The sequence below is a fragment of the Xenopus laevis genome, chromosome 4L (assembly GCF_017654675.1).
Source record: "Xenopus laevis strain J_2021 chromosome 4L, Xenopus_laevis_v10.1, whole genome shotgun sequence".
In the NCBI taxonomy this organism is placed as follows: Eukaryota; Metazoa; Chordata; class Amphibia; order Anura; family Pipidae; genus Xenopus; species Xenopus laevis.
In genome coordinates, this window is record NC_054377.1 from 133,902,393 (window position 1) to 133,930,024 (window position 27,632).

Genomic DNA, 27,632 nt, shown 5'->3' on the forward strand with positions numbered 1-27,632 from the left:
CCCTATTTATAGTCTGACCAAAGTCACACAAGGCCAATATACCCCCCAACTCAATGAGTTTATTTTGTAACATAAAAACAAAAGAAATATTTTATGGCAATTTTGCTTTGCGGGTTCCGGCGATAGTGGGAGAAGGAACAGGTCAAATTTCTGTTAAATAAACTCCTTAGGCCAGAGACAAACTACAGCGAAGGGAAAGGGCTTGTTTATACACCGTTCAATAACACTATTTAAAAATACGATCCTAATTCTGATGGAGTAAGGGGAACGGAATAAGGGAACAAACAATGATCAGTTAGTGCTTTAAGATACTAAAGAAAATATTACATTTTAATTAACAGAATAAGTAGAATCAATTAGCAAGACATGTTTAATCTCACTTGTGGTTAAACGGTTAAGCAAAAAAAAAAAAAAGGACATAAAAATAAAATAGCCATTTATACAGTTAATCAGTCAGTTTTCACAGCTATCCATGACAGCTTATCTTAAAGTGATCCCGATTAAAAAGACATAAAAATGCAAAAACAATTAATTAGTCCTGGAACTGCTGTAATAGATTGGTTCTGTGACATTTACTTCTATCTTACTTCTAGGATTCGTAGCACAGTAGAAAAAAAACTCTCCTTCTAAAGATAATAGATTTTAGGTAATGGTTTAATAGTACGAAGAGCTCGTGAATGAGTAACACATGACCCTGTAGCAGTGATGGTCCTCATGAATTCGTACAATCTAGAGCTGTGATGCTGGGAGTTGTATTTCAGAGAACCGCTTCTTCAACATCTTTACAAAACTGTAAAACACAGAAGCTACCAGTACTACATACCTGTATGTATATTTCTCTTTATACATCATTACTTGTATATGCAGCATAGGCTATAACTCCATGGTTACTATAGCACCATCTCTCCCTACTATACCTGCTATCCCACAGTCACACTCCCTTCCCAGAGACTATTATCCACTGTTACTATAGGCACCATCTCTCCCTACTATACCTGCTATCCCACAGTCACACTCCCTTCCCAGAGACTATTATCCCACTGTTACTATAGGCACCATCTCTCCCTACTATACCTGCTATCCCACAGTCACACTCCCTTCCCAGAGACTATTATCCCACTGTTACTATAGGCACCATCTCTCCCTACTATACCTGCTATCCCACAGTCACACTCCCTTCCCAGAGACTATTATCCCACTGTTACTATGGGCACCATCTCTCCCTACTATACCTGTTATCCCACAGTCACAGTCCCTTCCCAGAGACTATTATCCCACTGTTACTATAGGCACCATCTCTCCCTACTATACCTGCTATCCCACAGTCACAGTCCCTTCCCAGAGACTATTATCCACTGTTACTATAGGCACCATCTCTCCCTACTATACCTGCTATCCTACAGTCACACTCCCTTCCCAGAGACTATTATCCACTGTTACTATAGGCACCATCTCTCCCTACTATACCTGTTATCCCACAGTCACACTCCCTTCCCAGAGACTATTATCCCACTGTTACTATAGACACCATCTCTCCCTACTATATCTGCTATCCCACAGTCACACTCCCTTCCCAGAGACTATTATCCCACTGTTACTATAGGCACCATCTCTCCCTACTATACCTGCTATCCCACAGTCACACTCCCTTCCCAGAGACTATTATCCCCACTGTTACTATAGGCACCATCTCTCCCTACTATACCTGCTATCCCACAGTCACACTCCCTTCCCAGAGACTATTATCACTGCTGTAACTTTAAGCACAAGGTGGACAGTGGGGGACCAGCTCCCATTTGCTCCCTACGTAGCTAGGCAGAATCACTCTGGGTTACAAATGGAAGGGTGGTCTGGCAGGGCTGGCTAGACTTCTGACCAGTTTTTGGAGCAAACACTTTTTGGCTACTAAAATATATAATCGCTTTGTGATTAGGAGGGAGTGCCATCTTTTTGTGGTGTTTTAGACCGAATCACCAATTACCAGAATTTACACTGGGTGTCTCATTACCTGTTTATATATACAGATAAGAGCAGGGGTATAATCCACATATACCCCATTACTGACTATATTTGTAGTGATAGCGGCTGATTGGATATCAGTGCACTATTTCCCCACTGATCCATCCTATGTGTTTTTAAGTTGTATGTATTTTTATGGACATGGTCCAGCTTCATTGAGGAGGATCCCCAATGATGTGTCTTTGTAGCGTGATCTTTTATGTGAGTCTAATAAAAGTTGTGTTTTAATTCACTATCTTCTTCAGCACCTGAACTAGTTAACTGGAGGTTTGCAGGAGGGAAGCATAAGCAATTATGTACTCCACCATGTATTTCCTCAATAGATACATATGTTTGTTACAATTGTTATAATTTAACTTGCGGGTGCACTGCTACTTTGTTTCAATTTTGGTACTCTAATAACTAGTGTCAACTTTAAGCACAAGCTCTGAATTTATTGAAACATGTGAGAATGTTACCGATTGGCAAAGCCATCCTGAGATGCATTGCTTAAGACGGTGAAAAAATAGAAACTTTACATTAGTTTAGAGGAGCTTTTTATGAAATAATAAATTGAGGGTAATGCAAATGTTACTGAAATGTTGGTGTGCGGAAGGATTTATTGCCTAATAAAAACCTTTTAAACGGAGACGTGGAATGCTGCATCTCTTGACATGATGGGGTGAAATGAAGGAAGCAACATGTATGGAGAATGAGAATAGTAGCTAGCCTTTAGCAATAAAACTCCCCCATCTTTAAATAAATACATTCCTTTCAATCTGTGGAATCATGTGTGTCTATGTACCTGTAAACACAATACACAAGAGCCCTGAATATCCTGTAAATTATATCCTTATAATACACAAAAGCCATGAATATCCTGTAAATTATATCCTTATAAACTGTGAGTAGTGATGTCATCAGTTATAAACGGTGAGTAGTGATGTCATTTCTGTCACATGACTCACTAAAACTTGTGTATTATAATAAATAAAGTACCCCCAGTTGTAAAATATGAGGATATTAGAAGTTACCTCGGAGTTCCACGACCGGAATAAAAACACTCGGCCTTCGGCCTCGTACTTTTATATGGTCATGAAACTCCTCGGTAACTTATAATATCCTTATATTTTACAAGAGGGGGTACTTTATTCACTATATAATACACAAAAGCCTTGAATATCTTGTAAATTATATTCTTTTAAACAGTGACTAGTGATGTCATCAGTTATAAACGGTGAGTAGTGAAGTCATCAGTTATAAACGGGGAGTAGTGATGTCATTTTTGTCACATGACTCACTAAAACTTGTGTATTATAATAAATAAAGTAACCCCTGTTGCAAAATATGGCGATGTTAAAAGTCACCTCGTTTCCATGACCTGTATAAAAACACTCGGCCTTCGGACTTGTGCTTTTATATGGTCATGGAACTCCTCTGTGAATTATAATATCCTTATATTTTACAATAGGGGGTACTTTATTCATTATATAAACGGTGCTTAGTGATGTCATATCTGTCACATGACTCACTGAAACTTGTGTATATGTATGTTGTTATAATAAAGTACCCGCTGTTGCAAAATATAAGGATATCAGTCACCTTGGAGTTCCATGACCTGTATAAAAACACTCAGCCATCACCCTCGTGCTTTTATATGGTCATAGAACGCCTCTAACTAATAAAATCCTTATATTTCACAATAGCGGGTACGTTATTCAATATATATATCTATATCTCTCTCTCTCTCTCTCTCTCTCTCTCTCTCTCTCTCTCTCTCTCTCTCTCTCTCTCTCTCTCTCTCTCTCTCTCTCTCTCTCTCTCTCTCTCTCTCTCTCTCTCTCTCTCTCTCTCTCTCTCTCTCTCTCTCTCTCTCTCTCTCTCTCTCTCTCTCTCTCTATATAAATATATATATATATATATATATATATATATATATATATACACACACACACACAGTATAATACTTGAATAGGGACCAGCACGGCAAAATCTTGTGTCCTTTTTGGTGTGCTGGTCCCTCTTCAAGTAATATACATAATTAATTGACCAAACAGCCTCAAACGGACGACGGAGAAAGAGTGTGGGTACTTAGTGAACTTATATATATATATATATATATATATATATATATACATACACTTACATACATACACACATTAGATAGATAAACAATACACACATTAGATAGATAAATAAATAGATGAGTTGCAGTAGGTCTATTCTTGGATTCCCCAGCACATCTAACAGCCAACACAATGCAATAAAGAGGGGGGTAGGACTTATGGTTTATTTTATAGTCCAGCATTAGAAACAATGTTTGGACAGCTAGTAAACATATCGAACAATGAAACAAGCTCAGAAAATGTAAAGCACTTAATTGCCACTCTTTATTGGAAATCCTATTAATGTAGCCAAGCTGAAGTGCTGTTTTTAGAAGTATGAATGGCGTTTCATGAAGAAATGATTTTCTGCTTCTGGGCTGGGGCCTGAGGGCACTGCTCTTAAAATTTGACCTTTAACAGTAATAGGGTCACTAAAAACATTCATTCGCCATGGTTGTTTACTACAAAGGGGCTGAAAACACACACATACATACATATATATATATATATATATATATATATATATATATATATATATATATATATATATATATATATATATATATATATATATATATATATATATATATATATATATATATATATTTGCAGCTGGTGCACACGGCAAATTAATCTCCAATGCCTGTGTGCTGGTTTGAGGAAAACCGCACCAAACAGGACTTCATATAGTGTCAAAAAATCTGAAATTTATTTTCAACTTTTCTAAATAACCAACTAAATAAATAAATACATGTGTGTGTATACACACACACACAAACACAGTGCTGTCACCATGGGATTTACTTTATGTCTTGTCTTGAGAAAGGCCCAGAACGGGACCAAACTTTGACAATAAATTTTCTTTTCTAAACTGCATTATGAAGTCCTGAAAATCTTCTTATTCTGCATACTATTTGTTATTACGGTATATTGATTTTTATGGTTATTTGTGAAAACCAAGTAAAATATTTCAAATCATGAAGTCCTGGAGTGTGTCAATCTTGGGGAACTACTTTCGATAATATATTTGACAGCACCCAGACATGAAGAGAATGCTTGACTGGAGTGCACCATAGCTGGAAGTGTGTGTGAAGAAGGGTCCCCACACACAGGACTTAAAAATCAATAAATGGTGTTTTATTCATATGAAGGGAGGCCTGACGTTTACAAAAAACACACAACATTTTGGAACCTGGAAGCAGGCATTGGGATTTGTTGAATATATCACATTACAAGGGTTGCTCACCTTTGAGTTAACTTGTAGTATGAGACAATTTGCAATTGGTTTTTACTTTTTTTTTTTTCTATTATTTGTGGTTTTTGAGCTAGTTAGCTTTTTATTCAGCAGCTCTCTAGTTTGCAGTTTCAGCAATCTGGTCACTAGGATCCAAATTACCATAGCAACCAATCACTTAATAGAATAACAGACTGGAGTATGAATAGGAGAGGGCCAGAATAGAAGGATAAATAATACAAAGTAGCAATAACAATATATGAACAGCCTTACAGAGCTTGAAAGAGTCATAAGAAGGCTGCAAATAACTGAAAAAAAAATGAAAACCAATTGAAAGGTTACTTAGAACTGGCCAATCTATAACATACCAAAAGTTAAATTAAAGGTGGACCACGAGGCACATTTCTGCACTGATCTGTTTGCATAGAAGTGGGAGCTGCCATATTACTGCTTCTAAATTGACACTGTCCATAGCAGTAAACAGAATAATACAATCTATTCTAGGCAGTATAGCCTCTCTCTCTGTCTCTCCTATATAAATGTAAATATGCACAGGAGGAATGTTGTGCACACAATAAGCCTCACTGTCATCCTTTACAGCCTATTTAAGGTTAAATAAATCTACTTCCAAGTAGGGCAGGATTTGCCTTGAAAAGGACTCAGGGACTGTAGCAAAATAAATGAACAATTATTGTGTTATTGTTAGCTCTGCGTTACAGCAAACTCATTAACAATTAAAACTCAGCGACGTACGGCGAGCTCGGGCTTTAAGAGGACGTATCGCACAGCCGCGGCACAGATGAGATATTATCCCTTTTGAGATTTTGAATTTCAGCATTTATTTGTTTTCTCTACAATAGAAGTGTAATGAGAAGAATATTTCAGCCAAATACCCAATTTAGCCTTGTGCGTTCCTTTCATTTCTAAATCTGAAGCCGCTTCCCGGCTCTCTGGAATTAACAAGCCATGTGTGCAGTATTCTCATGGCTGTAGCAGCTTCCACCGGGGCTGTTTTTTTAGGGGACAATTCAGAAAAACAGGGTTCTGCAGTAACCCATAGCAACCAATCAAAATCAGGCTTTTATTGGTTTGCTTTTGACTGTTCAACTGCGGCTGCTATGGGTTACAACTCCACAGCCATATTACTCCCATTTTGTGAATTCCTATCCAAGGCCAAGTGTAGGAGCGGCCTCCTTACCTCCATTTCTTTCAGGACAGGATGATCTTCTATTCCGGGGAAAAGGACTCGCATGGCGTAAGTACGGTACTCCAGGAAAGGAATTCCAGCCCCGTCAAGGTCGTTGGTCAGCTCGTGGATGTCAGTCTGCAGCTCTGCAAAGGCTAAAAAACAGATAAAAAAAAGAAAGTTTAAATAAACAAAAAAATGGTTTAAGCAAGATGTTACAGGAGCAGCCCTCATTGGGAACTAGCATTGATTATACTGTTACATATTCAAATAATCCCATATTGAAACACTGCCATTTTACATACGTAAGCCTATTCCTTCAGCTCGCAAGATGCACTGTGCTCACACACAAACCGAGGTCACACAAACATGCCAGATGTTACATCAGCCAATGAATGGACAATGCTGTGTTTATGAACCCCACACTTCTTCCTGTTTCAGTTAGAACCTCTATTTCCTGTCAGGTGATCAGTGAGCGAAACAAAAAAAAACCTAAAATGGCATCTCACAACAAAAGATGTCAAAAGCAAATATTTACTGATGTATGTGTTGGATCAGTTAGATTCTTTGAAAAGTCACTTATTGGGTTATAAATGATCCATTAGTTTTGAGTTTTTGTTCAAGATGGAAAATATTATCAATTACCAATTTTTGATGTCATCAGTTATATTTAATTACGCTATAATTTTACAAAAAGCTGTAGTTTGTCATGGTTATGATCCAAAATTACACTTTTCTTGGAGGAGTAAGGGCAGCCAAGAGTGCAAGGAGACTGCATATAAAGGAAATAGAGTGCTGATATGAAGCGCTCGAGTCCATCACCTGTATGAGTCAAAATGAGAGGGATCATCAGTATCCGGCCAATTATCTGTTTTTACTGCAGAGGTGAGCGTGCTAGAGCACCAAGCCTCCATAACCTACCCCAACGGACACCATTGCTAGGTGCCGCCCCCATAGCAACCATGGTCTCCAGATAGACCGCACATTTGCTGTCCTTTATAATGTATACCAGCAAACTGCCGGTTTTTTAAATGGACAGTCTTAGCAAGGGAAAACAGTGCATAGCAGGATAAATGTTGTGATCGATACGTCAGAAGTATTAATGATTGTCATACTGCCAGCTAGTATAAACAATGGATAGAAGCAACTAAATGTACTGGATGACCAGGCTTATTATGGCCTTCAGAGGCAGTCTGACTACTTAAAGGCTAATACTTTCTAACACGTGTACTGGTTTTTACAATGTTGCCTAGCAACTGTTTGGCAGCCATCTTGGAAGGGGTATATATGTTTATTTGTAGGTGGGGGCTCTTTTTGTTTTCTGTTCCTGACTAAGGTCCTGGTTTAGGACCGAAACGTCGAATAAACTCTGCTTTTTTGCATAATATACAAACCCTGAGTGTGCCAGTCTTTACCTTTTGCAACAAACACAAAGTAGTGCTACACACACACTCTCACCGCTCTTTGCAGTGTCGGGTGCCGTCTGTGACCCTGTCTGCCCAGGTATGGTTCACGTACAAGAAAATACTTCAGCAGCACTCCGATTATGGTGAAAAAATTTATTTTTTCACCATAATCGGAGTGCTGCTGAAGTCTTTACCTTTTGCTTTACATGTTTCACTTGGCACCCAGGTCACAGACTGTGTATGTGGAGAGCACCTATTTAACTGTATGTGTATATATGTATATATATATATATATATATATATATATATATATATATATATATATATATATATATATATATATATGTATGTATGTATGTATGTATATATATATATTGTATATAGTTTTTTTTTTAAAGTAGGGTTGACTTTTATATCATTCTTCTATTACCATGTAGTAAGCAGCCGTGATAGTGGAGTATCCAAAAACTCTACTGGAACAGTGACCTCTACTGGCTACATTTTCAGTACAAATGGTAGAAAGCTTGAACAAAATGCTCATTTATTATTATGGATCTGTTTGCAGGTGTACGTGACAATCAGCTGTTTTAACCGAGAGCAACCTGGATCTCGTGCCTATATTACTCCAGCCTGGTGACGGTCATGTCAAGCTGTCCGTTGCTACAGAAGGACTAGGTGGCTGGATGAAAAAGCCCGGTGCTCTGCTGTCTTGGTGGAAAAGTGCCTCTTAAACATGCACTTCACACACTATTTGGAATGAACACGTTTGATGGCTCGGGTTACTGATGAGACAATATCGTCAGATGCTTTCGGCACCTCCCGGCTCGCCTGTATTACCTGCAGATTTAAATCTCCTGCTTGTTATTGCGGCCAAATAAGCATTTTGCCTGATACCTCAATAATCCTATGCGCTGATAGCAGATAAGAGGGAGCAGGATCCCTCTCGCCTGCTAATAACATAATCCTGAAAATAAGCTTCCGGCGGTAGCATAGCAGCGGGCTGGTGGGGGCTGAAATTCTGCACACCGTAGCTTCAGAAAAACCCAGCAATATTGGTTTTTATAGATCTTAGTTCCGATTAATATGTTCTGCTTATTAAGCCAACAAGGGCAGATTTGTAGGGTGCTCCAAGGCCATCCACCTCACCACTACCCCACCTCGATCGCTCCTGCTGACACCCAGAGCACCCAAACACTATCAAAAAGGTCCTGGGCGCCAAGTGTGATTGTTGAGATTAATAAATGAACAAGTGAATACAGATATGGCTAGAGACATGCCACTCCTAAAACTGTGCTGCCCTAGGCCCAGGCCTTTGTGATCTTCCCATAAATCCAGGCCTGAAAGCCAACCGATTAACAGCTGAAAGAGAAGTGGCTTCTGCTGCATGGTTTCAGGCTTCAGAGGACAGAAAGCAATAGATACGGATTTTCATTTAAATATTAAACATTGTTGGAATGTTGCTTAGAAATATATTTATATATAAAACAAAAGCCATGAATATCCTGTTAATTATATCCTTATAATACACAAAAGCCATGAATATCTTGTAAATTATATCCTTATAAACTGTGAGTTCTGATGTAATTTCTGTCACATGACTCACTGAAACTTGTGTATTATAATAAATAAAGTACCCCCAGTTGTAAAATATGAGGATATTAGAAGTTACCTCTGAGTTCCATGGCCTGTATAAAAGCACTCAGCCTTTGGCTCTGTGCCTTTATTTCCTCACGAAACTCCTTGCTGACTTATAAAACCCTTTATATATTATAATAGTGGATATATTATTCTCTATAGCAGGGATCCCCAACCTTTTGAACCCGTGAGCAACATTCAGAAGTAAAAGAAGTTGGGGAGCAACACAAGCATGAAAAATGTTCTTGGGGTGCCAAATAAGTGCTGTGATTGGCCATTTGGTAGCCCCTATGTGGATTGTCCACCTACATTGAGGCTCTGTTTGGCAGTACACATGGTTTTTATACAACCAACACTTACTTCCAAGCCTGGAATTCAAAAATAAGCACCTGCTTTGAGGCCACTGGGAGCAACATCCAAGGAGTTGGAGAGCAACATGTTACTCATGAGCTACTGGTTGGGGATCACTGCTCTATAGATTATAGGGGCAGGAAACCTATGGCAATGGTAGTTAATTTATCAAGGGCTACATCACATGGGGGGATGTTCTGATCAGTTAGCAAAAACAGGATTACTCAAGACAAGTTCAATGGGGAGATTCACTGGGGGGTCTGGGGTGACCATTCCGATTCCCATGCTAAGTAGTGAGGGATTTCAGTGACGTCACAATTAGTGTCAATTAAAGCATGCTGTGTGGCACTGCCCTAAGATATACATAACACGTGTGAACGTTTTGGCACTGAGGTCTGCCTGTCACTGCTCCGCGTGTGTCCATTTTTCATTCAATATCATCAGGAGGGGTGACAAGTGAACCCTTTAACCGAACAGGGACAGAGACGATCTCCCTAATCCAATTAAGGACACCACCCCTAAATCTCTAGGATGCTCAGTTTCATAAACAAGTGAAAAATACCTCAATACAAAAAAAATGAAACTTGGCGCTCGCTTCTCATATTATTAATTAACGCTGTATAATCTTAATCGCCAACTGTTTTATCAGTCTGCCCTTTTCCAACTTTTTTTTAATAAAAAAGGGGAAGAAAAGCAAGTTCGGATTAATTAACTTTAAACAAATGTTTAGCATCTCCAGTGACAATTCTGTATGATGTGCACGGCTGTTATCTTCTAATTAATCGTCTAGTAAAAGCAGCAAAGCAAGGTACCGAGCGCCATTTCAAAGGCCGCCATTTCCCTCTCAGCTGGATTGGAGTTTGTTTGCTGTATAACGACGCAACTAGGCAAACAGCATCAAAGTAAAGGCGGGCTTAAAAGAGCCACATTGGCATCGCAAAGGGAAAACTTGATTTAATTAGATGCAGTCAGACTCATGTCTAGTCATTCGCATTGGTTGGAGATGCCATATCTGAATTCGTTAAGGCCAACGGCACTTAGATAAAGGCTGCCCAACAGACTTGATGTGGCCCTAAAGGACTGCTCAAGATTCCCACTGACCTCTCTGAATAACACAAGCATTTTATTCTAATCTGGACTTCTTAACATGTTGCATAGAGAATAACTGGCCCACTATAGGGAAACAGAACTGTTTAGATAGACGGAATATTAGAATATGAATAGAAAACCTTCTTATTCAATATGAGTGTTATGTATCAGGCTTGAATATACTTATGTCCAATGTTTTAAAGAAACAAAAATCTCGGCTTGAATATACTTATGTCCAATGTTTTAAAGAAACAAAAATCTCCAGCCTTTGTTATTTCTTGAGCTAAACAGGCCAATCAGGGAAATTGGCGCGACTCCATGTTTGGTCCTTACGAGGTAGATAATTAGAAGCACACAGTGTCCCTCTATTACTGTTTAAGAGAAATGAAATAGACTGTTAAAATATCATCTGATTCACGTATTGCTTAGGCATATTCAAAGGGGACAACACGAGTGCAATGAACAGGGCTTATGCAGAAAAACTGTTTGCCTATTGGTTTACTCAAGTTGTACAAGAGGTATACTGCCCCTTTAAAAAGGTTTGAACATATCTAAGCAGTACATGCATCAAATTGTATTTTAACAAAGCCTATTTAATTTATAGCAATGGTAACTATTTCTTCTAGACTATTGATGCATGCAGTTTTAGATTGGGTGCTGGTGGATATTATCTATAGGCTGCTAGTCCTAGTGGCTAGCAGGACTATATACTAGCCTGAAATGTGCATTTGCCTAGTTCCATCCATACTGTCCTTATATACAATTTCCCCCCAAATCAATAATCTCCGTTACCAATAGTCCTGTTGTGTCTGTGTCACTGCCGGATACATGCAGGTAATCGGTGACTAGAAGCACCAGTTGAAGCCTGGGACATAGATCCAAGCAAGGAATTCAATTAAAATAATGCAGCAGAGCCATAGAGAGGAACTGTCAGATGCTTGGGGAGGATGGGGGGATAGAAACAGCAGGAGAGGGGGCAGCAGGCAAGTAGAGATATCTTATCTGTACATGGAGCAACTCAAAGGCTTAGAATGGGTACACACATACTATGCTGCTTAATTAAAAGCCTATCCTTTTATCTGGCAGCTGTAGAATATTGCTGATCATCTGGCCAGCAGCTCCTTGTCATTGTATCTATGGTTTTCAATGTATGTACACATACATATCTATATATATAATATATCTATCTATCTAAATAGATTTATTTTTTTTAATCTGCTTTGTGATGCCAGCTCCATTCTCTACCTCTGGGCTGGCTACAGTTGGCAGGGTTATGACCCTACGTTCTGGTAACAGGAATAATGGGCAATTAGGCTCTCTGTACGCAACTTCACAGGCTTTGCCGTCCCAGTTTTCTACGTCCTTCCTCCACATAATGAGACACCCTGGGTTTGTGAAAGTTTGCCGTTCTTCACCAGGCGCGCTGTGGTCAACCAGTGCCTCCGAAGCGGGCAGACAAGCAAAAGATAAATGAAATGAAGCAATCGCTTTAACTCAGACTTTTGTGGAATCATTTTCTGTGTGAATTCCTGTAGGATGAATCTATGAATCTATAGCATATTCCAGTTATGGACACTGCTGATGCCAAGCTACAATATGGATGGAGAAAGACTTTAGGTGTCCGGAGGGGGCATTGCTGGGAGTTGTAGTTAAAATAGTTTTGAACACTGTACAAGATTTGTATGCTACGTTGTCAAGTTGTCCCTCTTGGTTTGCTGTAAGCCCTCCCAAAAGATATGGCAATCCAAAAATGGAAGAAAGGGAGCATCAGATGCATTCTTATGGTCTTACTCTTACGGTCTTACTCGGAGAGATCCACTCATTTGGCAATGTCGCCAACTGAGCAGATCTCTCCCCAATATGCCCACCTTGAGGTGGGCAATATCGGGCTGATCTGATCGTGGGCCCTAGGGCCCAATGATCGGATCCTAGCTATGGCGTTGGATAGCGGGACCGCATCAACGAACAGATGCCGCCACGATCCGACGGGATTTTTAGTCCCGTCTGATCGACATCTGCCCGACTTTCGGCCAGATATCGATCGGGGAAGCCAGTCGGAGGGCCCCATACAGGGGCCCATACAGAATATTTGTGTTAATCCAGTTAGGCAGTTATATTAAGTTATCATTTTATATATTAAGTTTTCAGAACATACTGTAGCTTATTTTGAACCCTCTTTGCAGTAAGTGCCACACTCCAACTTACCTTCTTTGCACTCCAGTGCCACACGGGACTCCAGATTGTCCATTTGCAGCTGCAGTCGTTTCAGGGTGCGGTCGGCATCCCGCGATTTCCTCTTGTAGGCAATAAGCACGATGATTATAATGAGCAACAGCAAACCCCCTCCTCCTCCAATGCCAATAATGGCAGGCAAGGTCAGCAGGCTGTCCGAGTAAATCTGCAGTGTGCCCGGTGAGTACTCAAACCCTCCGGCTTTAATCTGAGACATAATGGATGAGTCTGGTTAGGGTACATGCAAAATATATGCAGATAGATGTTCGCATAGTAACTACCTGGCATCAGCAACCTCAGAACCTCCCAGTGTTTACATCATTTGGCTAAATTGGGCTTCTTTGAACACTGGGCCCTATGGCTCAACAATTATGCTGGCCTGGAGGGTCGGAGTTTATGCCTTACATCAGTGAATCACTGGCCACTTTGACTCTTCATTCTTAGTTCTCCTAGGGTGTCCCCATCTGATACAATCAACTATAGTTCGTAAGAAGGTACTATGGATAGGAAGAACACAGATGTCCCTATGCCTTTAAAGGGGAACTATCACGAAAATGAAAATTTAATATTAGCTTCAACATACTGAAATAAGAAACTTTTTAAATACAATCAATTAAAAAATTCTGTATTATTTCTGAAATAATCAAGTTCATCTTCACAATTCTTCTCTCAGCATCTCTTTCACCTCATTATGTCTTCATTCGGGAGATGGGTGTTAGATGAATGATCCAATATATCTTATAGGGGGGTCTTCCTTTTGCCTACAGATGTATTAGAGCTCACTCTATTAAAATCACCAGACATCATGTCTCTCTACATGCAGGATTTGTGCAAAAGGCCGTTATTTTTTTAGATTTTGTTTGTACTGGAATCAGTTATTTGAGTGTGCTCGAATACATCTGCTAGGAAAGGAAGACCCCCCTATAAGATATATTGGATCATTCATCTGACACCCAACTGCTGCATGAAGACAGAATGAAGAGAAACAAATGCTGAGAGAGGAATCGTGAATATAAACTTGATTATTTCAGAAACAATGCAGAATTTTTAATTGATTGTATTTAGAAAGTTTCTTACTTCAGTATGAGGAAGCTTATATTGAATTTTCATTTTCGTGATAGTTCCCCTTTAAGAACAATTTATAATGACGAACAGTGATGTACAGGCAGTCGATGTTAAACTCACAGTAACTTTATGCTGTCCAGTAAGGTTCGGAGACTCGCACAGGAGCTGGGTCTCGGAGACAGTAAGGGCACACGGAGTGTCACCAATCAACACTGTATAATTAAGCCTGAAGTTCCCTGGGGCTGCTGGAATGAGATTCCGACCCTACAAGTAGAGAGAGAGAGAGAGAAACACTGAGCGGCTTTGATTTATACCTTCAGTACAGATCAAGGTGTAGCTTGGGAGTAGCAGGGTTAGGAGAAATCCATGCCCTGGTTCCTTCATTAATATATAAAGAGCTAAAGCTAACCTTGATTATAAGAGGAGAGCTGGGCTTCAGCTCAAGGTTTCCAGATGCCGTCAGCGGTTCAAACACAGGATCCGGGTAATAAAGGAAGCTGGTAGTGTTCACAATAAGGAGGGCATGAACATTGTCCATTATGAAGCCTATCTCATCAGGACGGTCCCCATTCTCCGGAGGGCTCCTCAAGGGATTGTCAACGGAGGGTGCCAAGCACACCATGGTGGTGTCATTGTAAAGAGTGCAGTTCTACAAAGGAAGACAAGATGGTGTGAGGGCCACTGAAGAACCAGCAAACAAACAAAAAAGTTTATTAATAGAACAGAAGCTGACCTTGCCTAAGGGTCTGCTACACCTTAATTTCTCATTGGCTTTTTTTTAGCTTACAATTTTATTCTAAAGCGAAGACTGCATTAAACTATGGATCACCCACAGTCGTCTTTTGCAGATAACCCTGTTTAGACGCTAGTGGCTTCTTTGTGTGGGTGGGTAGAGAAGCAATGAAGCCTTGCTAAACTGCAATGAAGAGGCATTGGGATTGGCACAGTTATGGTAGTTCTTAAAACAGAGATAAAGAAGGGCCCTGACCAAGAGAGCTCAAAGCACTGCGTATCTTGTCGGCGCTATATAAATAAATGATGATGATGATGACCTATGCCATTTCAACCAATCATCAAGAGCAGCAGAACTAACTTGGCTTACTCGGATACTCACATTTTCTTTCTCCACATCTCCGTATTTAGCTCTTATTTTGGGTTCTTTAATAGTTGCCAGATTCATCCCAGTTACTATCAGAGGGGTTCCCCCACTAAAAAAAACATAAATGGGTGGTTAGTCTAGTGTCACAGATTAGCCCATGCACACACCTTGGTATTAGCAGCACAATATAAATCTTACAGGTCCAAATGGATTGAAGGCCAATGCCCCTCCCCCTTCAATTATCTTAATCAATGAAAACATTGATTAAAACAGTATTCAATACTTGGTTCAAAAATAAATATATGTCCTTGTTGTTAGGGATACCTTTTAGAACCAAGAGCAGACATGTCGTCTGTAGGCTAAGGGCACAGGGGGCCACAGCAGTCCATTTAAAAGGGTGGTTCACCTTTAAGTTAACATTTAGTATGTTACAGAATGGCCAATTCTAAGCAGCTTTTTAATTGGTCTGCATTATTTACTTGTTATAGTTTAATTATTTGCCTTCTTCATCTATTTCCTGCTTTCAAGGGGGACCTTGAAAAAAACAAATGCTCTGTAAGGCTACAAATGTATTTTTATTGATACTTTTTATTACTCGTCTTCCTATTGAGGCCTCTGCTATTCATATTCCAGCCTCTTATTCAAATCAGTGCATGGTTGCTAAGGTAATTTGAACCCTATCAACAGGGTTCCTGAAATGGAAAACTGGAGAGCTGCTAAATGAAAAGCTAAATAACTCAAAAACCACAAATAAAAAATAAATAAAAACCAAAGGCAAATTGCCTTAGAATAGCACTCTCAACGTCAAACTATTTAACTCAATCCCCACATATGGTGGGTTTAAACTGCCCATATACCTGCCAATAAAAGCTGCCTACTAGCCTTCAACACTAGCCAGAAGCTTACTGGCCCATGTATTGAAACTTCCAGAATTATGAAGGAATGGTTTGCCCACGGAAAAATGATTGGATCAGCATGATTAGGCCTAGCTTTCCTCCTTTTGGCTGGAAGAATGAGAAATTATGTTCGTTATTTGGGTGCACGTATATTATATTATTTTGCCATCAACACACTCCCACTACCTGGATAATTTAGGAAGCAGGTAAGGCAATGCAAAGGAAGGGCCAGCAAAGAGAACAAACAACGGCAGAGACACCTGCAGTTAACAAGCAGCAGGATTAGGAAGGCTTTTACCTGGCGATGCTCCACTCTGGTTCTATCTTTTGCACGGTTGGATCTTCGGTGTAATTGTAATGTACTTCAGAGTTGTTCATCGTGGCGCGGTTGATGAGGATTTGTATTTCGGCTTTACCCGTGCTTGGTCCCTGCGGAGTCTTACAGCGGATCTCTTTCGCAGTTCGCCTGGCAGAAAAAAACCCCCATATATATGAAATTCAAATCAGGCTGCTTAGGATTTCTTGCACTTTGTAGAAATAGAAAGCATTAACATTTCGCTGACCGGCCAACCGTGGAGAAAACATGTGCTGAATGATTGGAGACGAGCTCCGGAATCAGTGGGACGACCATTACTATGATTGGGCGAGCAGTGGTTTACAGAGAATGCGGAATGGCATCAGTCCCTGCATCAGTGGAATTAATCTAATTTCCCTATAGCAGAACGACACACTTCAGATTTATCTGAAGCCAATTATGTTGAGTTCCATGGAAAGGAATCTAAAGAGAGTCCCCTGTTAAGACAGAAACCAAAAAGCTGCATATGGCTGCAATGCTAGCTACTGCCTCTAGAGGCAAATTTGAAATATGGGGTAAGCTGGTGGCAAACAACTGGATACCCGAATATGGGTTGGGTCTATATATCTGGGACTGTCTGTTTAAAGGGAAAAATATACTAAGCTACCATAAAACAAGAATAGGTCATATAGAAGTCAACAACAACAATAAATAATTGTTCTTGTGTTTACTCAACTGCCATACAAAGGGGAAGTCAAACCAATAGACCTTCAGCATTTGTGGCACTGCAACTCCTATGGAACCAGCTACAGCTGAAGGCTGTCGGGACAATGCCAAGGTTGCAGGTTGGTATATATAATGTCACTTTAGAAGCTGAGCTGTTGTGCCACAGTGAAGCAAAAATCAGTGGGAGCCAGCCAGACAGACTGACTAATTGGAAGTAGTAGATAGAGGTCTCTGCAGTCGGTTCACAGGGAGGGTGCCACGGATGCCTTGCCTGTGTCAGATGGCACTTTCTATTAAGCAGCTGGGGAATGCCGAATAAAATAACAGCGGGGGGAAAGAAAAAAAAAAGCGGCACTGAAGCAACACTCTGTATCACACACTCACCCTGCAAACAGCAGCTATTAGCGCTGATAACCAGCAATTACCACAGGAAAATATTTAAAGACCCGCTCTATTATCATTCGTAATCTAGAAATTATGCACTTGAAATCCTATGGAAGGAAGGCACAGGGAGAAGAAGAGCCAAGCCTGCGGATTGGAAGGATGAAGCCTTTGGGGGCTCACAGTGCAGACATTTGCCAGCCAAGCGTAAGGCAGTGGGCCAACAGTCATTCAGTATCTGGGGGAGAATTACACATTATCCTGTTTACTAGCACCCCCAATATTCCAAACCATTGTTTTTATTTCTTTGCTATCAGTCAGAGGAGAAAAGGACCCAGGGGGTGCTGTGTGTACTTTAGTAAAGCAAGAGGGTCCCCAGGTTCCTTTCTCTGCCTTAAAAGGAAACATACTCTAATTTACATGTAGGGTTTACTTGTTTGTATTTGGGCAGAAGTCATTCTGCTACATGAGCCTTGCTTGAAACAGTCATTGAAGCGTTATGATACTTCAATAAACCAAAGTATGTACAGAATGGATCACTTGTGCACATGAACATTACCTAAATCTATACAGAACCTTCTGAAGAGCTGGGAAAACATTTTCATCTAGCAATTGAAGTGATTTGACCCTTTACTCACTGTGGAGAAGACCCATCATAGGCATACCGTGTAAGCATGGGCATATTTACCATGAAAACATGCAGGGACGTCCCCCAATAGCCACAGAAACATCACTGCCAGCGTTCAGATAGTTTCCTTCAATGGATATCCAGGTGCCACCAGACAAAGGACCTCGGGAAGGTGTGACCCGGTTAAAGGAGGGTAACTGAAGGAAAAATAAAACCCAGATTATTGTGTACTGAATGTTGCTTTGTCATTCAATAGCTGACTTTGAAGTTTACTTCAGATTGGACATCATAATCATCATCATTGGTGTCTGAATCCATGATCTAATGCCCTGTTCCTCAACTTGGAGTCCCCTGATAAAGAGGAAATACAATTCCTAGAAGGCCTTGATGCTTCATTATAAATGAAAGCATCATTATAACTTAAATTAATTAACCAATACAGGTAGAATGTTAAGACCTGAAGATCTCAGAATGGTTACTTTAGAACATTTATATGGCTTTATCCTTTGCAGTACTGTATAACCTGCCCCTTAAATCAATCTGCAAATAAAGTTTTACCTTTCATACAGGCTACAGACAGTTCATTTGAAAATTCCAATAAAGGAGAACTCTGACTTACCACAAAGGTGAATGACTTTGGAGAAATAGCCCTGTAGTCTTGAGAGCAGTCTTTTACACAGACCTCCACTTGAGCCTCGTGGACACGGGTCCTTCCGGCATCGTTAATCTCACAAACGATCCTAGGGAAGGGCAGAAATGTTGGCTTATATTCAGAACACATCTAGAGCAATAGCCTGAAATGAACAATATCAGGGCAGTTTAAGGGCATGGTGGTACAAAGCAGCAATATTGACAATACTAGCTTTTGTGGTTATAACAGCTATGTTTAAAGGAAAACATGAAAAAGCCCACTGGAAATACCATATGCTGCTGGACAAAATAATATAAAGGTAGGCACGTGTCACTGGGAACAGGATATGGAGAGAGCTAACAGCCCTGGTATATCCAGAGTTATATAAAGCTGCAGTCTCACATTGGGTTTGAACAGCATATTCAAGGTGTTCGAAGAGTTGTTCTCTGCTGATAACCTATTGCTATGATGTGTTTCATAGTCCAACAGAGAGGAGATGGGTTGAGACACCCAGACTTACTGCTCTGCGCTGATATACTCGCTCTCGACAGGGACACACATGACGTGCCCAACCCTCACTCCAAAGCGAATGTCCTCGAACCTCAAGCCCAGATTTTCTCCTGTGATGGTCAGTCGGGTTCCACCCTGCCTGGGGCCTGTCTCTGGAAAAAGCTGCAAGATAGAATAGTGTGTTTACAGACTTCAAAAAGGCGGTGGCTTATACCAGACATATCTATGGCCCTGAAAATATTTAGCAACTACAACTCCCAAGGTCTTCAGAATGCTGCTTGGACTTTTGGCGTGACATCCACTGCCACCTCTTGTCTCAAACCCTTCTTTCTTACTGCTCCTTACTTCTGGGATTCCATCCCTGAATTCCTCAGTAAGGAATCCTCTCTCAATCTCTTCAAGAAAAAAAAAGAGTCTAACTTTTGGAGAACATTAGCCTAGTCCTGTGCCTACTGACGATATGTTCCACTCCAGAATTATCTTCTATTCACTTTACCTTACATGTAGCAATATGGGACTTTAATCTTTCATGAGCATGGAACACACATATTGTCTTGCTTTGTTTCTATCGATTGTGTTTCTATCCTTTCCTTTATATATCGGACACTGTCAACTACCTGTACTGTGTAATCACCAATTATATCAGTGTGCAGCTTATGGAGTTCACAGAACATTCCTTTTCTCTATATTTAAACAGTTTTTCATATTGACTGCCTCGCCTAAATCCATCAGATTTACTCCCAAATGGTCAGAAAAAGAGAATGACACTAATGTTGGGCATGCAGAATGATTTAGCTTAGTCAGTCTCACTTCCAGAACTAGGAAGCAAATTGTTGCCAGAACCTGGCAGATGATTAATAAAATTAATGATATCAGGAGTGGGCTGGTATGTCAGATCAGCCTCATACCAATGGTGGAAAGGTCTACTCTTGGTGGCAAATGCTTGAAGCAATACACTGTCTAACATAGATCTATCATATATCTTACCCTCCTCCTGATATCAGACCCTGTGATTAATCAGGGGCTGCAGAAGGAAACCCTAGGAACCCTGTAAACCAGGGATCCCCAACCTTTTTTATTTGTGAGCCACATTCATGTGTAAAAAGAGTCGGAGAGCAACTCAAGCATGAAAAATTTTCTGGGGTGCCAAATAAGGGCTGTGATTGGATATTTGGTAGCACCTATATGGACTGACAGCTTACAGGAGCCTCTTTTTGCCAGTACATCTGGTTTTTATGCAACCAAAACTTGCCTCCAAGCCTTGAGGCAACTGGGAGCAACATCCAAGGGATTGGTGAGAAACATGTTGCTCCTGAGCCACTGTTTGGGGATCACTGCTGTAAACAATCAAGGGAGGAGTATATGCCTAGTAGAAGACCTATAAAATGAGTGTTCTCATAATGGCAAATGAGACACTAAGAAAAATAATGTGCAACCTTGCTCTAGTACCATGAAATTAAAATTGTTATCAAACCTCTCAATTTACTTCCCAGGTTTAAATTTACAGATTATTTTGCTATCCTTAAAATTGCAGAAGGACCATGGGGTCATCCTTTGGTGTCTAGTGTGCCACTTACCTCTAACTAGATACTCTAATAGAGTAACCACATAAAGTAAGTTTTTTTTAGCAAAAAAAAAAAAGCTGAAAAGCAATAAAAGTATACAGAGGTATTGTGCTTCCGATTGAGTGTCCTTTGTGTTGCCGCAGAGGCGGTTATAGAGTGGCAACGCTCCTGCTGAGCGATCTTTCTTACTGCAGTCGGCTGTGTTTGGTACGTTAATGTACACAGGCAGGGGGCTTTTTGTAAACCATGCACATTCCTGTTGCGTTTGAGCAGCAAAGTGAAACTGAGTCGTTAAAACCCAGGAACCCAGGAGAAACGGTGGCTACTCTACAAACGCTAACCCAAGAGGATACATGAATATTTTATTCGCAGGGAATTGTACAACTGATGTGAGCGCCTGTGTTGGGGAAGGAAGCAGAACTTTTTCATAGAGATAAATACAAATGCATTACATTATGAAATCTTTATTAGAGGTGGGGAGAGAATGAGAAAAAGGTTTACCATGAGCTAAAAACACATGGCAACCAATCAGACGTTAGCTAATGATATTTCTGCGGACATCTGTCTATGCCAAGGCAAAGATTTGACCCTCTTACTATTAACTGCTCAAAGCTAATAACTGATTGGTGGTATCACAGGATCCTTTTTGGAATTGGTCAATGAATAAATGTGTCCAAGGGGAAGGACATCTGTAGAAGCCAACTACAAGGTCACCAAGGTACAAAATAAAGACACAGTTGCAAGTAGTTGGGAGGTGTGGGCGGCCATATTGACGAGGTGGGACTTGAAAGTAAAAGTAAAGAGATATAAAGATGAAAAGCAGGCGGCAGCCCCTAGATACACCTCTCCTTTTCACTTCAGAGGACCTGGCTGCTGGAAGGGGAGGCTGAAGTCTGATGAGATACATTTAGCAAGATTATTTCCAATAAGCAGGACAGGTGCCGTGTGACAAAGGCAGCATTATGACTGATGAGCAGAGGTGAGGTGGCCCTGCAACACCAATAACAAGCTAATTACGGGCAATTTCACACCAGATTTTGCTTGCCTCCGGAGCGGCCCATCACTCGTCACACACCTGCAGGCACTAAATGGAATTAATGTGTCCCCGTGCCGGCTGCAGAATCTCATTCTCTGGAATTATGGGTCTCGTTACTGATTTGCCGTTGGGAGCAGGAAGGAGGAAGGGCGATTTATGAGTGGCCTGCTTTAATTATCTCCCACTTTATCCTTTTCGCTTTCCAGGGAACACTGAAGATCAGAACTCACCCACCTCTACTGTCACTGTAGAGCAGTCAAAAATACCCTTTTTGTCCTTACAACAGCCTTGTCTCTGTCCTAAATAAGAACAGCGCAACTAACCAAACACCTTCCAGAATACATAAACAATGACAAGTGCTCAAAAAGCACCAAATGTCCCCATCAACCTATATCCAGAATGTCCTACCTGCCAAGGTCACCTACAATTCTTCTGTAGAGTTGATTCAGAAAAGGCTGAAGAACTTTAAAAGCATACTGTTATGTGCATCAGTTAATAGTGCTGCTCCAGAATAATTCTGCACTGAAATCTGTTTCTCAAAAGAGCATTTTGAGAAACAGATTTTTGATTTTTTTTTATATTTCATTTTGAAATCTGACATGGGGCTAGACATATCGTCAGTTTCCCAGGTGCCCCCAGTCATGTGACTTGTGCTCTGATAAACTTCAGTCACTCTTTACTGCAAGTTGGAGTGAATCACCCCCTCCCTTTCCCTCCCAGCAGCCTAACAACAGAACAATTGGAAGGTAAGGAGAGAGCAGCTCCCTAACACAAGATAACAGATGCCTGGTAGATCTAAGAACAACACGCAGTAGTAAAAATCCAGGTCCCACTGTGACACATTCAGTTACATTGAGTAGGAGAATCAACAGCCTGCCAGAAAGCAGTTCCATCCTAAAGTGGCTCTTTCTGAAAGCAGATGACCAGGCAAAATGACCTGAGATGCACCTACACACCAATATTACACCTAAAAAAAACCCCACTTGCTGGTTCAGGAATGAAATTGTAGAGTGAATTACTTGCAGTGTAAACGGTGTAATTTAGAAATAAAAACTACATCATAGAAATCATGACCAAATCCCTTTAAGGTGGACAGTGCTATTTTATGTAAATTAAAAGGCCCCCAGTGGGACCTCACAAGGAACAACTGCATGGGGAACCTTGCAAAACCCCTGAATGAAGCTAACCATCCAGCCAGAAGATATGTATTATAGGGATGCTTACATTAAACCACAAGTTAATGTGTAATTAAATGTAATTAGCAATTAGCAAACAGGTTTCATTTATCATGGCAATAAACAGGAAGCAAGGTGCTCAGATGAAAAGTCCCATTCCGTTGTGGGCTTTAAAAAAAAGAACAACTGGAGAAAATACCATCCCATTAACAGAAGTCTATTAATAATAAAGGTTACAAGGGCAACTTGAACTGTGCATTAGTGTCCATTTAAACAAATACCGGTGAAGCAGTGAAATAAGAGATTATAGATTTGTCTGTGGTGAATATGAAGCCTCCACTCCTCGAGTACAAATAGAACATGAGATGAGAAGGAAAATGTGGCTTGCATACACCCCAGTACAACCGAAGCAAGATGGCTTATAAATGTGCTTCCATGCTCCCCGTATATAACTTTGCTTCCCTCCCTCTCTCTCCACTAATTGGTTTCACAGGGGGACTTTTAAATAAAACAACAAATATTGCTTCTTATAAAAAAGGGGGGGGCAGCAGCATCAGATATGCAAAAGCAGGAGGCGAGGAACGAGGATCACAGGCAGCGGGTTGGGATTGATCTGAGAAGTATTTGCCAAACCCAGGGATCTAAGATGTTTGTTTCTTTCTACTTTGCTCTTTTCCTCAGATCTGCCTGAAACCAGAGCACTAACCATCTTACGATCAGCAGCCCTGAAGGTCGTGTGTATATAGAGAATTTCAATCTATGAAGTTCTACTCTGTAGCTGCTCTGAATACATATGTGTAGCTATGAACTTTGCTGCCCGGAGAGAAACGATGGAAGTGGCTATCTTTCTATCTTGACTCGTGTTAAATCAGTGTTGTCCAACTTCTGTGGTACTGAAGGCGGGAATTTTTCTCACCTGTGGTAGAGGGCTGATAATAGGAGCCAGTGTTGACCACTCGCTGTTTTTTTAAACCACACCCACTATAAACCACACCCATGTTACCACCAGTACTTATAAGACCATATCCACATTAATGGTGGTAACACACCAAAAAACCAAATGGTTGATGCTCACTGCAGGGATATCATTCATCATTCATATATGAAAATTTAAAGTTATTTAAAGTAATAATAAAACATACCCTTAAATCCATATGCCTCCTCCCATGTGGATAACAGCACCCCCCAGCACATGATTAAACACCTTAGGGGCCCCTAACAACAATTTTAAAATGCTAACAAACCCCCAGAACAAACTCCACCAGGCTCACGTCCCATAGGGAGCACAGGGCAGGCAGAGTATGGCGCACACAGGGAGCATTGGGCAAGCAGAGTATGGCACACACAGGGAGCATAGGAAAGGCAGAGTATGGCACACACAGGGAGCATAGGAAAGGCTGAATAGAGCAGAAGATAGGGAAGCCTATCAGGACCACTCTATGATGAACAGTTCATACTGTGCTACATACAGTGACACAATGCTGGTGCCCCTCCAGCATTTTGTATGAGTTATGAAACAAAGCGGGCAGTTTCAGTCTGGGTCTGAGGTGTGTACAGTACAGGGCTTTAAGGGGTGTGAACAATAGAGGTGTTACATGTATGAACAATGCATGTGATTACTGACTGAATTTGAGGTGTAAACAATAGAGGGGGCAGTTAATCTCAGCACTGATACCTTTTAAATTTAAACAAGGTGAGCAATCACAGCAGGCAGACTTTCATGTGGGGGTTACAGGCCATCACTACCCCTTCCTTTCTATCCTCAAGTTTTGAAATGTACTATTCCAGGCAGTCTCGCTTACCTTGGTGATCTTTGGGTCAGTGCAGCGACTATTGGCGGTACTGGCATGCATCCAAGGGTTTTCAAGGGTGGGACAATTCTGGCGCAGAGTGCACTTCTTCTCACTGACGCACCAGCCACACTCAAATCGACGGTCAGATTTAAGGCAAAGTCCGCAGCTTTCCCTTAGGGCCGAGCACTTGTACAGATGAGCTGTAGGGCAGAACACAATGGTCAATGGAATCCTTCACAATAGTATGGCATTCAAAGTAGATTCTTACACAGTTTCAATAGACCAAACATCACCTATATGTCCCTAAACAGGGCCATCAGTTAATCAGCCAGAGTCTCAAGGGGCCCCATACACACACACATAGATGACCACAAAGGCTGGCAAGATGAAAAATCTTTACATGTGGTCTCTCAAGGGGGTTTTATGGTCCCCAGCCTACCCAAATATTCCACATATGTCTTGAATGACATAAAAGATGGCATAAGTAGGCCAGCACAGATGAATAAAATAATTACACAACATTTTATAAGATGACTGAGGCAAATATACCAAGAAGTCTTCATTCTATTTCCAGGCAGACACTCACCTTGAATGTTTTGAGGGTTGTCTATGACAAAGTGCCCATTCCAGACCACAGATAAATTGACAGGTAGGTCACTGATATCATTGCCTTCATAGTTATACTGCAAGACAAAACACATGGGGCATAAACACAAGAGTTGTAACTGTGCTTAGGGTTCATAAAGCTCCAATCTGTTGGAATGAAGGATATGGGTAAAAGAGCTTAGTGAGACCAGGAAACAGAGTATGATGGGTACAGAGATATTTGGAGATAATAAAGGCGGAGTCCCAGTAGTTTTCTAATGACATCACTGCACCAGCCATTGTGTGCTACTAGGCTCAGCAGAGGATGCTGGGAAATGAAGATCACAAAAGGGCAGCTGCTTGTATGACACTCCTGACAAAGTACCTCCGCAGCAGCTGAAACAGTTTCAAAATATTTACCTTTAAAAGACTATACTAGCGAATAACTCCACCCTACCTACGAGGACGGCTGCCTGATTTACACAGAAACGCAAGATGAATTCACCTCCAGGCAATGAATGCAGATCAGGACTCCGGAGAAGGTTCTGTTTATTAAACTTCTACACAAAATAGCTACTGATGCCCTCTTTATATAATCGGAGACAGTGCAAGACTGGCAAGGAGAGACCGCTCAGACTCGTGAAGAGGTTACAAGGGGTATGGGTGGGATTAGCATCTGAAGAGTGGCGCACAGTCTCAAGTGAAATTGGCATTTTCAATTTGTTCTCTGACAGGTCTCATTTGAGACCCTCGCATCGTCTAAACGCCCTTCGGTCTTCAGCTGTCCATAAAGTTAATGTGCATCCTCATACTTTACCCACGCCACAAAAAAATGATTCCTCATCACAAATAGCTAATCAGTGAAAGAGTTAAGCTGAGCTTTCATCCTTAGGCTCTCCCCCAGGGCTCTTATTCCATGCTATTTCCAAACAACGTAGAGCAGATATCTGCTGAGCAGGCAGCATTGGAGAAGAAACCATACCTGACTCTACATCTATCGGGTATCTGCTCTCCTGGGGCACAATCCCCAGCAGTAGAACAGGGTTGTCATGTTCTGAATCATTTCCTAGTAAAAATGCAAAGGTTGTTTGCGGTTCTATGTAATCAAAACCTCCCTTTCCTTTTGTTGTACTGGCATAAATGGGGAAAAGGACAAGAAGGAAAGATGGCCAATGAGCCCACATCAAATACAATCTGTTGTTAATGATATGGAGAGCAGAAATGAATGCTACTGAGTAATGGGATAATATGACTGGGAACTCTGGGAGCTATAGATCATCAATAGCTGGTGACTCAAGTGATTGTAATCCCCTAATACCGGAGACTGTAGCACTGTCAATATTTAGCCTTAGTCTGGGAGCAACTGAGGCACAAATATGTTTTTTTGCCCATAATCCACTTTGCTCCTCATTTTGCTCAACAATCACTGACATGTACAAATTTTTGCACCTATTGTATGGAGTGCAAAGTTTTGTGCCTAATAGCATGGCACTATGGCATCCATATGCAAACTCCTTGGGGCACAAGAAGAAGAGTCATTATTGAGGAACAAGACGAAGAGTCATTATTGAGGAACAAGAAGAAGAGTCATTATTGAGGAACAAGAAACAGCATCTATGGGCACAAAGCACTCATGAGCACTGGACTTATAGCTGTGTAATGGATGTGCCAACAAAGGTACCACTGGTCAGTCCAAGCTCTAAGCAAGGACCCCAAAAGGTTGCAATGTTGCAGAATGGTAAATGAGCCCTATATTCTACAGGAAACTTCTAACTGGGTATGGCTATAATAATTGTATGTTTAAGAGATATTTCTTAGTCCCTGTTTAGTTTAGATTAGGTTTTGAACCTCATCAGTGCAATCATGGCTACCACCTTTTAAATAAAGCACAGACGTCTTTAGCAAAATGTAATAGGAGTAAAAGAAATGGGCCTGGGTCAAATGATTGCTTCCACCTCTCAATAGCAGAGTCTGCGGTGTTGGGGAAAAGATTCACTTGGTATTTTTATCA

At 40.8% G+C, this 27,632-nt stretch overlaps 1 protein-coding gene across 4 annotated transcripts in view; it reads right to left on the reverse strand.

The window, feature by feature from the left end:
* plxna1.L (plexin A1 L homeolog) overlaps positions 1–27,632 on the reverse strand; it is a 256,200-nt gene that overhangs the window by 26,699 nt on the left and 201,869 nt on the right. For all 4 annotated transcript variants that reach the window (XM_018256516.2, XM_018256518.2, XM_018256517.2 and 1 more), the window contains 11 exon segments: positions 25,623–25,719; positions 25,046–25,236; positions 19,478–19,629; positions 18,946–19,066; positions 18,387–18,523; positions 16,595–16,762; positions 15,416–15,509; positions 14,711–14,950; positions 14,422–14,565; positions 13,210–13,444; positions 6,536–6,678 (listed from right to left, as the gene is read on the reverse strand). In XM_018256516.2, coding sequence (XP_018112005.1) covers positions 6,536–6,678; positions 13,210–13,444; positions 14,422–14,565; positions 14,711–14,950; positions 15,416–15,509; positions 16,595–16,762; positions 18,387–18,523; positions 18,946–19,066; positions 19,478–19,629; positions 25,046–25,236; positions 25,623–25,719 — 1,722 coding nt within the window.